Below are 15,513 nucleotides of genomic sequence, written 5' to 3'. Positions count from 1 at the left end.
CATTCACCTTCAGAAAGATTGGGAACATGCTCAGTATTTCAATTTTCATTACATCAGCATCCTGTTATAACATTTCTGGGTTATATGATTAAACATTTTGATATTGGGTAGGAAGGTACACTCAATCCAGAAACACTCAGTCTACTCATGGAAACGACCAGCAACACAGTACCTGAGAGAATATTCAAGGCAGACTGAAATTTGTGGCTGTTTTCCTTTTTCCCTTATTTAAACACGTATTTCCCTGTGCCCTTGTGATGATGCTACCCACTCTGAAGGTGGGAATTTGTATTACATGTAACTTGGAAATTGGAAGTCTGGAAATTGATGCAACAGTAACATCTTTGAAAACATTTTTTAAGCATCGAACACGGCTTGAATAAGCTATCTCATCAGTAGCACTAGTAGCTTGACTGAATTCTGATAAAATAACTGACTGATTTAATCATGTCATGTGAGAGTACCTTTAAGAAATGGGTGTTTATCAAATAGCTGAGTGGGTGTACCTTTAAGAAATGGGTGTTTGTCAAATGTCTAATGATGTCAAAGTGGGTGGTGCTGGGCTGTCTGCTTTTACTTTTGTTTTGAACAAAAGCTGGCGTGTGTCTGAGTTTTAGTTTAGTTTTCAGAGCTGGATAGCTGTAGGCAAAGCAAGGAGCTGTATAAGGATCTCTCTGCAATCTAAAGACTGTCTCCAGATCATTTTGAGGATTTCAAAGTGATAACTGTTCTCAGTAGAGAATTTGAATCTGATCTTGTCTTATGGATGTTGCAAGGAAAGATTAAGGGTTACTTATAGAATATTGTATCTGTGGGGATTATTGGTGTTGATAGTTGTTGAGATGTTTACTGTGGGTTTATAAAGTGTTAACTGGATTTCATAGAATAAACATTGTTTTTTTTTTGTTTAAAAATACTCTTAGTTCTCTGTTGCATCACACCTGTAAAGTGGGCCCTTGTGCTCCTCATAACCAAAATCTATTTAAAGTTATGGTCAGGTGAACTCCATGAAACACTTTGGGGTTTTCTAAACCCTGGCCCGTAATAATCATGACAGGGTGAAAAAAAAAGTTATATTCCTAATAGATGCAGAAGGATGCAAGAAGCACGCAGCAAGAAAACCAAACCATGGATTAATGCAGCAACGTTCCCTGCAAACTTATTTTTAGATGGCTAGAAATGGAAAACCATTCCTGTCTTGTTAGTTAGATTAGCGCAGATTATCTTACTATCCAAGTTAAATAAAGAATTGTAGAGGTGGAAATTGGAAATCTGTGGAAAAAGTTGTTATGAAATAAATTTTGTGAATGACAAAATTTTATACATTTTTTAAACACCAAACTGGCCTTTTATCTTCCATATTTTATTATGTAATCCTATATCTTTTCCTCAAAACATTTGCTGCCTTTTTGAATAAAATTATACGTCTGAATAAAATTAAAAGTGATTTTATTTCTATTTCCTGGGACCAGAAAAATAGTTTTGATCAGATGCAGCGCATCAAACTGCATTTTCAGCTTGGATAGTCCTTCAAGAAAAATTAGAAGGAATTTAGATAATGGAAACGTAGAGTTGGTTTATGTTCTCATCAAACCATTAGGCAATTCTAGTTTTCAGAACTGTTCAGTGGAGGTGGGCATGATTTAAAGTGTGCTACAAATCTTATTTATCTGTTTTAAAAACTAGGGCCACTGTAATGATGTGCTGATCTTTCAAACACAGCCCTATTCACTTTTCAGGTAAATTTGTTAATTTCCTTTGACTTTATATATTATTAGTAAAATTATCATTAAAACGGGTGAACATGAAATTTGAAAAATGTAAAATAGTGGTCTTTATTCAAGGCAAAACAACATTCAGAGTAGCTGTTTGAAGGGGAGGGTAACTTATAATTTTCTTTTGGACAAGCATGATATTGAAGTTAACTTGCTGGCGTATTGGAATAATTTACTTGTGAAATTCCTAGATTAATAAAACTCAGATCAGAGTTGAAATCCAAAATGAGTGGAGATCTGGCATAATATGTTCACTAATTTTATGTTTGAAGCACACACTTTGCACTCAAAGGTCAAACATTACTGATTGGAGAATGCATTCATCTGTCTGATCCAAACTTGCATTGTATTGATCTAAAATTATTAGGAACCAGTTTTCATGGTCCAAATGCTCCAAATTAAGTCCAAAAGTGCACAGTTAGCTGGTCCCTATTTGAACTCCTGAGCCTGATTATTCTGGGTTCAGCTAATTTCTCTAATAACAGCTTATTTCAGACAATTGCAATTATCAAGAGTAGCCAGCTTAAAGGGGCATGCGATATTTTGAATGGAGATTCTGGCAATGACTGCAGCTGGAGGAAATGTTCAGCAGCAGGGATTCCACTTGAAAGGAAAGCTTGGTGAAAGATTATTGCAGCAGGCACAAATGTCATCCTGTTTCCCCCACTGGCTGTAGAATCTGAAGCGTTTGTGAGAAGTGGCCAATCAAGTTGATTTAATCTGCCAGAAAACATCCAATGAAATTGCCAGAAGTGACAAGCTTAGAGATTGCACTATGACCATATAGTTTTACAGTAGAGCAAATATTAATGTCTTTCCTTCTACCCATACATTCTTTATTTGTCTAGCTTCCCATGGTTGGCCATTAGGGTGCATTGAAAATGTCCGAGCATTTTCTTCCCTCACCATCAACTATTTAGTATGAATGTTAATATTCAAACTCCTGACAATTCTTTCTGTGCACAGTACATGAATGAAGCGTGTGACTGCCTTGTTACAAATGTTTCAGAACATTTGTCACAATTTTTGTTATTTGATGTACACTTCAGCTTTTGTAGGAAAAAATAGCTCAAAAGAAAAGGGGGAAGAGGTGGACATACCAAGCTGCATCATCTCTCATTTTTAAGAGGCAGGCCATCGAAATACAAGAGCAGGACGTTAAAAATCAGACATGAGATGGGAATGTAAAAGGCTCGTCTCCAAGTCGGTTTGTACCACATTTGTTTTTACTTTAATGATTGAGTTTTGAACTCAGTGATGCTATGAATCAATCAGCACGGTCACGATACGCACAGTGCTTGGGATCAAAATGAAATGACAACATGTTGGTAACAAATGTTTCTCTTTATTTCTGCAGGTGTAGGAGAAGAAACCGAGTAATGAGGCTAGTAACCCAAGTGCACCCATGCATCTCTCAGCACACGTATCACTCAATCTCATCCTGGCAAGCTTCAGCACAGTAAGACACACCCCCCAGGAGATTTAGAAAACAATTTTAAGGACAGTGCACTGGATGGAAGGTGGAAATGACATGGGAAGCAGCTGGCTGGAGGTTAAATCTGCAGCTGATGAGGTCAAATGAAGGATACTTCAGAGCATGAAAGCAGCTTTTATCTCTTGAGTGGATTATTCATTCCACAAAAGTTGTTATGCAGAGTAAAAACTACAGTTTGCTTTGAAATGCATGGAAACTTGACTTCCGGTGGCGGCTATGAGGGAGTAAGTCGCACACTTGGTGGCTCCCGCTCCGTCGGACTTTTGGATCTTTTCCCCCGACGTTTTTGCGCTTTTAAGTGCTGGATTGGAAAGTAATAGCACTCAGGCACAGAATCCATACAGAAGTGTATGGAACTAAGAAGTAGGAAGGATCACAAACTGCTGAAGAAGTGGACAAGCAAGGGCAAAGGGGAGGCTGTGAGTGAAACCAATATGGCCGATGTCCAGACCAGGGCACCACCAGCTCAGCCGACAATGGAGCACCTGTTGCAGGTTATGCAGGAGAGCTTCCTGGCACTGAAAAGTGGTAATCTGGAACCGCTCCAGAAATGGTTTGACCGAATGGAGAAAAGGCTGGATGCCCAGGCTGAGAAGATCCAGGAGCTGGAGAAGACGGTGGAGGAGCAGGCGGACTTTCACACGGTGGCGGATATGGAGGTTCGAAGGTTGAGAGACCTATAACAAATGTTCCTGGAAAAGCTGGAAGACCTGGAGAACAGGTCTCGCCGGCAGAATTTAAGATCATTGGCCTCCCGGAGGGGGCCGAGGGGCTGGATGCTGCCGTGTATGTGGCAAGATATGCTCCAGAGGCTGCTGGGGAACGAGGTGTTCCCTCGCCCACTGGAGGTGGACAGGGCACATAGAGCGCAGGTGAGGCAGCTGCGGCGAGGTGGTCTCTCACGAGTGATGGTGGGCCGGTTCACAGGTTCTTAGATAAGGAGCAGGTTCTTCAATGGGCCAAGAGCACGCGGAGCTGCAAATGGGGCAATAGCACCCTGCGCGTTTACCAAGACCTGAGCGCAGAGGTGGCCAGAAGGAGGGTAGGCTACAGGCAAGTTAAAGAGATTTTATGTAAGAAGCAGGTGAAATTTGGGCTGCTCTATCCGGCGCGACTGTGGGTTACGCACGAGGGCCAGCACCATTATTTCGAGGAACGCGAGGAGGCGATGGACTTTGCAAAGAGGCAAAGGCTGTCCTGAGCTGAGGACTCTTGGACTTGTGTTGGAACTTTTAATTCTTTCTCTCTTGTTTCTGAGAGATGCCTGCATGTTTTTTCATGCTTTTATATCTTGGTTTTTATGTGTTTTTTTCTCTTCATGTCTCTTTTTTGCTCTTGTGTTTGAGTTTTGTTAGAAAAAGAGAATAATTAGAATGGTTCGGATATAGGGGTGTTTTTTTTCGAGGAACTTTTGCGATCTCTTTCTGCATTCAGATAGGAATGGTTGACCGTGCCTGCTATTTTGTTTTGTATGACTTAAATTGCACTACTGTTGGGGCTGTCTATGTCCTGTTTAGAGTATTTGTTCAAGCAGGGCTGATTTGGGGAAGTGGTGTAGGTGGGCTGGGGGGAAGGGAGCCAGGGAACAATAGGTGAGAGACTCGCTGGCGATGGAGTTGGGAACCACCAAGCTAGCTGGGTGGGCTAGTCAACGGACGTCAGGTGGGGGGGGGGGGGTGTTCATTTAGCTAGTTTAAGTCAGGGGTTAGGTTATGGGTGATGTTGCTGGGGGGGGGGGGGGGGGGGGGGGGGGGGGGAGTAGGTCTGCTGACAAAATTGGGAATGGTAACAGTGGGGAGGTCAGGGGTGGAGGCGGGCCAGAGGAAGCGCGACACATGGCTTGGGGGCTGGCCAAAGAAAGGAGATGGCTGATCGGCAGGGGGTGGGGAAGAGAGGTTGAGGGCGAGGTGCTCCCCTACCAGGCTGATCACCTGGAATGTTGGAGGGCTAAACGAGCCAATCAAGAGGGCGCGGGTGTTCGTGCATTTACGGGTTTTGAAGGCAGACGTCATGTTACAGGCGACTCATCTGAAAGTGGCTGACCAGGTCAGATTAAGGAAGGGCTGGATTAGTCAGGTCTTCCATTCGGGGCTCGACACTAAGACCAGGGGGCTTGCGATCTTAATCAACAAGCGGGTCCAATTTGAGGTGGAGGGCACAGTTGTGGACGGGGGTGGCAGATTTGTTATGGTTAGGGGTAAGCTCGAAGGGATGACAGTAGTCCTGGTCAACGTGTATGCCCCTAATTGGGATGACGTAGATTTTGTTAAGAGGTTGCTGGGGAAGATCCCGGACTTGGACTCACGCAAACTGATCATGGGTGGGAACTTTAACACAGTTCTTGATCCTGGCCTGGACCGGTCGTTTTCAAAAACGGGTAGAGTGCCAGCGATGGCAAAGGAACTGAGAGGGTTCACGAAGCAAATGGGGGCAGCTGACCCATGGAGATCTAGTTGGCCGTCGGCGAAGGAGTTTTCGTCTATTCTCACGTCCACAAGGTGTATTCCCGAATCGATTTGTTTATCATGAGCAGGGACTTGCTGACAGGGATGTCGGGTGCAGAATATTCGGCAATTACCATCTCGGACCATGCTCCGCACTGGGTTGATCTGCAGATTTGCAAAGATAGCTTTCAGCGCCCACAATGGAGGCTGGAAGTTGGGCTGCTGGCGGACGAGGCGGTGTGTGAGAGGCTGAGGAAATGCATGCATAATTACCTGCAGGTAAATGATACTGGAGAAGTCTCAGCAGCGGTGCTCTGGGAGGCGCTGAAGGCAGTGGTGAGAGGGGAGCTGATTTCAATCCGAGCCCATAGGGACAGGACAGACCGGGCAGAAACGGACCGACTGGTTAAGGAAATTTTACAGACAGACAGAAGCTATGAGGAGTCCCCGAGGCCAGAGTTACTTTGGAAACGACAGAGGCTGCAGACCGAGTTTGGGGTGTTGTCTACAGGGAAGGCCGTAGAGCAGCTTAGAAGGGCAAAGGGCGCAATATACGAGCATGGGGAGAAGGCCAGCAGAATGCTTGCACAACTAAGAAAGAGAGAAGCAGCTAGGGAAATAGGAAAGGTAGTCAACGGGGAGGGAAACCTAGTGGGGGACCCGGTAGGACTGAACAAGGTGTTTGGGGACTTCTATAGCAAGCTGTACACCTCGGAACCCCCCACGGGACCGGAGGGGATGAGGCGCTTTTTGGACGGACTGACCTTCCCAGGAGTAGGTGGGGGGTTGGTAGACGGGCTGGGGGCCCCGATCAGGACCAAAGAAGTACTGGGGGACCTGAAGGTCATGCAGTCAGGTAAAGCCCCGGTGCCGGACGGATACCCGGTGGAGTTCTATAAAAAGTTCTCAGAGATAGTGGGGCCTTTGCTGGTCAGGGTGTTCAACGAGGTAAGAGACAGGGGTCCTACCCCGGACGATGTCGCAGGCTACTATCTCGCTTATCCTCAAACGGGATAAAGACCCGGAGGCATGTGGGCCCTATAGGCCGATCTCTTTGATTAACGCAGACGCTAAGTTACTGGCCAAGATCTTGGTGTCTAGAATTGAGGACTGTGTACCAGACGTGATTGCGGAAGACCAAACCGGGTTTGTAAAGGGCAGTCAATTGGTGGCCAATCTAAGGAGGCTGCTCAATGTGATTATGATGCCCCCGGAGAGCCGGGAGGCAGAGGTAGTGGTAGCAATGGATGCCGAAAAGGCTTTTGACCGGGTTGCGTGGGACTATTTATGCTGGGACGTTTTGGGTTCGGGGTGGGATTCATTGACTGGGTTAGGCTGCTATATCAGGCCCCAGAGGCTAGTGTGAGGACGAACAGGACGACATCTGACTACTTTAGACTGCACCGCGGGACTAGACAGGGATGCCCCCTCTCCCCACTGCCGTTTGCGCTGGCTATAGAGCCGCTGGCAATTGCTCAGAGCTTCAAGGGACTGGAAAGGGCTGGTCCGTGGGGGAGTGGAACATAAAGTCTCGTTATACGCGGATGACCTGCTGTTATACGTGTCAGACCCACTGGCAGGGATGGACGGAATCATGGAAACCCTGAAGGAATTTGGTCGGTTCTCAGGATATAAATTGAACATGGCAAAGAGCGAGATGTGGGGGCTGCCGTTCAGGCTGGTAGGGGAAAGCTTCAGATATTTAGGGATACAAGTAGCGCGAGACTGGGGTAAGTTGCATAAGCTAAGCTTGTCCCGGTTGGTGGAGCAAGTGAGGGACGAGTTCCGGAGATGGGATGCGCTCCCGCTGTCATTGGCGGGGAGAGTGCAGACGGTGAAGATGTCGATTCTCCCGAGATACTTATTCATATTTCAGTGTCTCCCCATTTTCATTCCGCAGTCCTTGAAGAGGCTAGATAAAATTATCCTGGGATTTGTTTGGGCGGGAAAGTTCCCACGGGTGAGGAAGGCGATGCTCGAGAGGAACCGAGGGGATGGGATACTGGCGTTGCCGAACTTTAGCAACTACTACTGGGCAGCTAACATAGCCATGGTAAGGAAATGGATGGTGGGTACGGGGTCGGTTTGGGAGCGGATGGAGGCTGCTTCGTGCAGGGGCACCAGTTTGGCAGCCTTGGTGGCGGCCCTATAGTGGTGGCGGCTCTACGGATCTGGGGCCAGTGGAGGAGGCATACAGGGGAAGTGAGAGCATCGGTTTGGTCCCCAATCTGCGGTAACTACCGATTTGCCCCAGGGAATATGGACGGTGGGTCCCAATTACGGCGGAGGGCGGGGATTACGAGGATGAGCGATCTGTTCCTGGAAGGGAGCTTCCCGGGCATGAGGGTGTTGGAGGAGAAGTTTGGGCTGGCGAGAGGGAATGATTTCAGGTACTTGCAGGTGCGGGATTTTGTACGCAGATTGGTACCATCCTTCCCACGCCTCCCACCAAGGGGGATCCAGGACAGGGTAGTTTCCAGAGGGGAGAGTCTCCGACATTTATAAAGAACTAATGGGAGCAGAGGAGGCACAGACCGAAGAACTGAAGCTTAAGTGGGAGGAGGAGCTCGGGAGGGAGATAGAGGATGGCATATGGGCAGACACTTTGAGTAGAGTAAACACGACCACAACATGCGCCAGGCTCAGTCTGTTCCAGTTCAAGGTCGTACATCGGGCCCACATGACGGTGTCCCGGATGAGCAAATTCTTTGGGCTGGAGGACAAATGTGCTAGATGTGCCGGAGGACCAGCGAACCATGTACACATGTTCTGGGCGTGTCCTAAACTAAGGGGGTACTGGCAGGGGTTCGCGGACGTCATGCCCAGTGTATTGAAAACTAGTGTAGCAATGAGTCCTGAGGTGGCAATTATTGGGGTTTCGGAGGACCCGGGAGTCCAGGAGGAGAAGGTGGCCGACGTCTTGGCCTTTGCTTCCCTGGTAGCCCGGCGACGAATACTGTTGGTATGGAGGGACTCAAAGCCCCCGAAGTCTGAAGTATGGCTTTTGGACAAAGCGAGCTTTCTTGGGCTGGAGAAAATTAAGTTTGCCTTGAGAGGATCGCTGTCCGGGTTCGGCCAGAGGTGACAGCCATTCGTTGACTACTTCGCGGAGAATTAATCGTCAGCAGGGGGGGGGGGGGGGGGAAGAGTTAGGGTAGCGTAGAGTAGGGGGTTGCTTAGGCAGGTTCTTGCGAGAGGGGAGCCGATGCTTGCATTATGTCTTATTTGCTTTTTGTACACTACGGTATAATGTTGCTGTTTTATATGCCAAAAATACCTCAATAAAATTGTTTATTAAAAAAAAAATGAAATGCATGGAAACTTCATGTGGATGTACCTTGTGCACACATTTGGTTAGTGAGTGCTATTTGCTTGACTTTCATCACAGGTGAGCCAGATTCTATCTTCTTCTTCACAGAGCTGTCATTGGATAACAAATCAGGAACATGACTGTTTATATTCTAGTTTGAAGAAACTATGGTTGGGCAACTCCTTGGTGATTGAGGATTGAATCAAATAATGATCTGTGCCAAACTAAGTAGCATATTTAATGACAATGGGCTAGATTCTCCCAAAATGGAACTACGTCCCTATGCCAGCATAAGCTGACTACTCCCCACACATGACCTCAAAGAAAAAAGCACTCACCTTCAGGGGGCTAGCAGGGACCCAGAGTGATTCCCACAGCTTTAGGTGCGGATATGGGCCCCTGCACTTCCTGTTTCGAGTCCGCACATACGCACAGGGTTGCTTCCAGCGGCCATGCCGAGGGCCATGGCAGACTCGGACCGCGGAGGCAGCTCCGAAATGTAGCCCCCCCCTCCCCCCAATCAGCCGCGTGCCCTTGCATCCGACCGGCCCGATCTGTGCCCTGGCCGGCTATAAGGCCCCCCCTGGTCCTGGTGCCTGATCCTCCCCGCCCCCCCCCCCCACCAAGACTGAGCCCGCAGCGAGGTTCCCGGATGGCAATAGGTGGTTCCAACCACAACACCGTAGGGACCCCGGCCAGCTGGGAGGGGAGGATCGTTGGCTGGGTCTCTGGCAATGGCCCCCCAGCCTCACGTACTCCGTGATCAGACCGATTCTTGGGTCCCGGAGAACCGCCGGTCCGGCGCCGGGCCCGATTTTGGCGTGAAAGTTGATTATCCATCCCCATGCCAAATGCAATTTTGACGCGGGGCTGAGGAGAATCCAGCCCAATGTCTTTAACCTGAGATCCGAGTCGAGGTAATATTTTTGGCTTGAAGATATAGATTATGTTGGCTGATGGACTTTTTTTCCTCTGTAGGTTGTGCTTAGATTGCATTGCCAAAAATTCCACAATTTTACAAAATCAGCTTCCATGGTTACCTCGTCAGTTGTTGTCTCAAGTGCAGAAGAAAATCACTTTCTGGGTTTCAGCTGGACTCCAAGATAAATGAGAATTGTATTTTTAACTGAAAGTTTGATATAAGAAGGTTTCCATATAACTCGTAATGATGTATTTCACAATATATATCATTATGATCGGCAAATGTAATGTTTGAAATGTAAAAACCCAAATTGGGTTAATATAAATGTGATTGTTCTGTTGTACTGTATTTTATTCATTTTTGTAGACTAATTAACATATCTACTCTGCTAATGAATTTTATATCATCCTGAGACTAGATTCTGAAATAAAATGTTTTGTGTAATAAACCCGTAGTGATGGTTTTTTCATCAGTGAAATATAAACCGGTAAAGCAAGACATCTCTTAATTTGCATTTTACTCCAAGACCAATGAAGATATGAGGTAAGTACTAACATTCAATTTTATATTCACTGGTGATGGTCAACATGTCATTTTTTGTTTTTCACAAGTTGAGATTACTCTCACTGATGTAAGATTGATTTATGTTGAATTGCTGGGAATTCGTGTTTTATTTTCTGGCACTCTCTTATGGACATATGACTTTGGGACTATCTCTGAAATATTTTTCTTTACTACATTGGTCCTAAATATGTAATTGATTAATCATTATAAATACAGACAGTAATATCTTATTAATGTAAACTGAGTAACAATGTAAAAATTACATTACCAGCCATCCTAAGAGCCATGTTTCAGTATTTAATTTTAATCTTTGGGTTTTGTGCATTATTTTGTATAGTTTACATTTCCTGATATATGTAGACTCAATCTGTTCCTATTAAATTTAATCTATATTAATTGTCTACTGTTTTTGGTTTTACTTTTATTCAGCATGAAGTGTATTGAGATAATTAAGGAGCAAATTCATTTCTTTCATTGTTCAGTACCAGAGCATTAAAAACAAACTTGCTTCACACTTCTTCCCCCTTTTGGAAAAATATCTGTTTACCAGTTCACTTGAAATCATTAAAAGATAGATAGTTGCACAATTTCCAATTCTGAAAAGTCACATTCTCCCAGAACAGAGTGATAGACTGGATAGCTGTCATAACCGTTATTGGTTATCTTTTTTAAAAGATGTGTTTAATTACATACATGTATCAAAACAGGTTAAAGCAAAACATACTTCCCAGCAATCAACTATACAGTCTACAAATTTTTTCCCTTTTTCACCCCCATCCCCCTTGCGGCTAACTGCTCCTCAAACAAGGTCACAAACATCCCCCACCTTTTCTCAAACCCCCCCTGCAGAGCCCCTTAAATCATACTTTATCTTTATAGGGTGGCATGGTAGCACAGTGGTTAGCACTGTTGCTTCACAGCGCCAGGGTCCCAGGTTCGATTCCTGGCTTGGGTCACTGTGCACATTCTCCCCGTGTCTGCGTGGCTTTCCTCCGGGTGCTCCGGATGTGCTGTTGGGTAATTTGGGTATTCTGAATTCTCCCTCGGTGTACCTGAACAGGCGCCGGAATGTGACGATCAACCAGCCACTTATACATATCCTCAATTTTCCCCTCCCCTTCCACATCCGGGAACACTAGTTGCTCCAGCAGGGTGTATCCCGGCAACCTAGGGAAGCCCTTCCAAACCTTTCGTGCAAAATCCCGAACCTGCAAATACCTGAACTCACTACCCCTCGGCAGCACTTCCCTCTCCCTTACCTCTTCCAGACTGGCAAACCCTTCCTCAAATACAAATCCCTCCCTTTGACCAGCCCCACTTCCCTCCACCTCCTATATAACCTATCCATCCCCCCGGCTCAAACCCATGAGTTTCGCTCAGCGGCGTTAGCACCGACATCCCTCAGCTGATACCATATCTACACCGTGGACTGCACCACTGGGCTCCCTGAATACCTACTCTGAGCCATTGGCAATGCTGCCGTCACCAAAGCCCTCAAAGTAGACCCCTTATAAGATTCCTCCTCCATCCAAACCCACTCTACCCCTTCTCCTTTCCACCACTGCTGCACCTTGTCCACATTCACTGCCCAATAATAATAAGTTTGGCAACAACAACCCCCCTCCGCTTGTATGATAGATTTTAACAAAATAAGCAACCACACATCAACCAACAAAGCCCAGCTAATACAACTTACATAAACAACTCCCCAATTCCCCACCAACCTTCCCCCACCTTGCCCAATTGCCTTCCGTTTTTACCCCCCCCCCCCCAAATAAAGTCAATAAACAGCTGCCACCTCGGTGCAAACCCTAGCAACGATCCCCTCAGGGCTAACTTGGTCTTCTCGAGCCGGAGAAACCCAGCTATGTCACTGACCCACACCGACGACTTTGGGGGCTTCGAGTCCCTCCATGTCAATAAAATCCGTCTTGGGGCTACCAGGGAGGCAAAGGCCAAGACAGCGGCCTCTCTCACCTCCTGGACTCCGGGTCTTCTGACACACCAAAAATCGCCACCTCTGGACTCGGAACCACCCTTACCGTCAGTATCTCCGACATGACGTCAGCAAACTCTTGCCAGAATCCCCAAAGCTTTGGATATGCGCAAAACATATGGACATGATTCGCAGGCCCACCCGCACACCGCTCACCTCTATCCTCCACCCCTTCAAAGAACCTGGTCATCCGGGCCACAGTCATGTGCGCCCTGTGGATCACTTTAAATTGTACCGGGCTAAGCCTGGCACACGACGAGGACGCACTGACTCTCCTCGGGGTGTCCTCCTATAACCCAGCCTCCAACTCCCCACCCAACTCTTCTGCCCACTTCCGCTTCACCTTCCCTATCGGGGCTCCCTCCCAATCCATAAGCTCTATATATTTCTGATACCTTCCCCTCCCGCACTCTCGCTTTCGACACTACCTTATCCTGCAGCCCCTGGGGTGGTAGGTGTGGGAAAGTTGATACCTGCCTCCTCACAAAGTCCCTCACCCCCAAGTAGCAAATCCCATTCCCACCGGGCAGCTCAAACTCCTCCTCAAACTCTTCCGGACACGGAAAGCCCCCGTCTATAAACAGAACCCCAAACCGCTCGATCCCCGCCCACTGCCACCCCCAAAACCCCCCATCCAGACCCCCGGAACAAGCCGATGGTTGCTGCATATCGGTGCCCACGCCGGCACCCTCTCCAGCTCCCATGTGCTGCCGCCATTGTCCCCGCACCCTCAAAGCCGCCACCACTACCGGTCTTGTGGAGTACCTGGTTGGCGAGAACGGCATTGGCGCCATTAGCAGTGCCCCTAAGCTCGTATCCTTACACGAGGCTGCATCCAACCGCTCCCACATCCTCTTATCCGGGATGTGCCTACTTTCTACGAAGCGATGGCGCTCCTGAAGGGACATTACTTTCGACCAATCAATCAAGTATATGCCAGGCACTTCCTGGCCATGAGACAGCAACTCCCGGGGAGTCTCTGGACGATTTCTGGCGTGCCCTGCACATCCTAGGTAGGAACTGTGACTGCCAGGCAGTTTTGGCAGTCCAGCACACAGAACGTTTAATTCGAGGCGCTTGCGTTACATGCATGAAGTCTGCGTACGTCCGCCAGCGGCTACTGGAAGGGGGTATGCTTGATCTTGTGGGAACTAGGCAGCTCGCTAATTCGTTAAAAGTGGCCTCCCGTAACGTCCAGTCCTACGCCCCGGACCGCACGGCAACCCTGTCGGCATCGTGGGCCCCACCAGCTGCCGACTCCAGCTCACCGCAAGCCTGCGCCGCGCGGCAGCCAGCCAACTTTGGGGGGCCCCAAGTGTTATTTTCGTGGGCAAAACAAACACCCCAGGCAGCGCTGCCCGGCGCAGAGCGTGACCTGCAACGGCTGTGGGAAGAAGCGACACTTTGTTTCTGTTTGCCAGGCCTGGTCGGTCGCCGCTGTTTCCAGGCCCGGCGTTCCTATACCCCCCACGTGCGCCGCCATTTTCCCCTTTGGAAGCCACGTGCAGCTCGTGGGCGCCACCATCTTCACCGCAAGCCACGTGTGGCCCGTGGGCGCTGCCATCTTTGATGTTGCCCGCCATGTGCGCCCCGTGGGCGGCACCATTTTGGACGGTGTCTCAGGACCCCTGCTCGACTGGCCGTTCATCACCTGCCGCTACCTCCACCACCGGGGACAAGCCCGGGATCTGCCGCAGCTCGCCTCTATCACCCTGGATCAGTCCCGGCCCCGCAACCTCGCGACGACAACGGTGAAGATCGATGGGCACGAGACGACCTGTCTTTTTGACTCCGGGAGCACAGAGAGCTTCATTCACCCCACTACGGTAAGGCGCTGCTCCCTCCCGGTACATTCCGTCACCCAGAAAATTTCCCTGGTCTCCGGATCCCATTCCGTGGAAATCCAGGGGTACTGCATCGCGACCCTCACCGTCCAGGGCGTAGAGTTCAGCAACATCCGGCTCTACGTCCTCCCCCACCTCTACACTGCCCTGTTACTCAGCCTGGACTTTCAGTGCCATCTCCAAAGCCTAACCTTAAAATTCGGTGGACCCCTACCCCCCTCACCATATGCGGCCTCACGACCCTTAAGGTCGATTCACCTTCCCTGTTTGTGAACCTCACCCCGGATTGCAAACCCGTCGCCACTAGGAGCAGATGGCACAGTGCCCAGGACAGGACCTTCATCAGGTCGGAGGTCCAACGGCTTCTGCAGGAAGGGGTCATTGAGGCCAGGAACAGCCCCTGGAGAGCTCAAGTGGTAGTAGTAAAGACTGAGGAGAAGCACAGGATGGTCATTGACTTCAGTCAGACCATCAATCGGTACACGCAGCTCGATGCGTGCCCGCTCCCACGCATATCTGACATGGTCAATCAGATTGCGCAGTATCGAGTCTTTTCCACAGTGGAACTGAAGTCTGCCTACCACCAGCTCCCCATCCACCCGGAGGACCGCCAATACACTGCGTTCGAAGCAGATGGCCGCCTCTATCACTTCCTTAGGGTTCCTTTCGGCGTCACTAATGGGGTCTCGGTCTTCCAGCGAGAGATGGACCGAATGGTTGACCGGTACAGACTGCGGGCCACCTTCCCGTATCTTGATAATGTCACCATCTGCAGCCACGATCAGCAAACCTCCAAAAATTCCTCCAGACTGCCAAACTCCTGAATCTCACATACAATAAGGAGAAATGTGTGTTCCGCACCAACCGCTTAGCCAGCCTTGGCGATGTCGTGGAAAATGGAGTCCTAGGGCCCGACCCCGACCGCATGCGCCCCCTCATGGAACTCCCACTGCCCCAAGTCCCTGAAACGATGCCTTGGGTTTTTCACTTACTATGCCCAGTGGGTCCCTAATTATGCGGACAAGGCCCGCCCACTCATTCAGTCCACAGTTTTTTCCCTGACAGCTGAGGCCCGCCAGGCCTTCAAGGCAGACATCGCCAAAGCCACGATGCACGCGGTCGACGAGTCCCTCCCCTTCCAGGTGGAGAGCGATGCATCGGAC

General features: G+C 48.6%; 1 protein-coding gene across 3 annotated transcripts in view; it reads left to right on the top strand.

The window, feature by feature from the left end:
- LOC140403170 (kelch domain-containing protein 1-like) overlaps window positions 1-10,394 on the top strand; it is a 143,536-nt gene extending 133,142 nt beyond the window's left edge. For 2 of the 3 annotated variants that reach the window (XM_072490883.1, XM_072490901.1), the window contains 2 exons: window positions 1,687-1,739; window positions 10,003-10,394. In XM_072490883.1, coding sequence (XP_072346984.1) covers window positions 1,687-1,739; window positions 10,003-10,135 — 186 coding nt within the window. In that variant the 3' untranslated portion in view covers window positions 10,136-10,394. The remainder of the gene's footprint in view (window positions 1-1,686; window positions 1,740-10,002) is intronic. The other variant, XM_072490892.1, reaches the window with a different exon arrangement.
- The last annotated feature ends 5,119 nt before the right edge of the window (window positions 10,395-15,513 follow it).

The sequence above is a fragment of the Scyliorhinus torazame genome, chromosome 2 (assembly GCF_047496885.1).
Source record: "Scyliorhinus torazame isolate Kashiwa2021f chromosome 2, sScyTor2.1, whole genome shotgun sequence".
In the NCBI taxonomy this organism is placed as follows: Eukaryota; Metazoa; Chordata; class Chondrichthyes; order Carcharhiniformes; family Scyliorhinidae; genus Scyliorhinus; species Scyliorhinus torazame.
The sequence above is the reverse complement of the archived record's forward strand: the minus strand, read 5'-3'. Positions and strand labels throughout refer to the sequence as shown.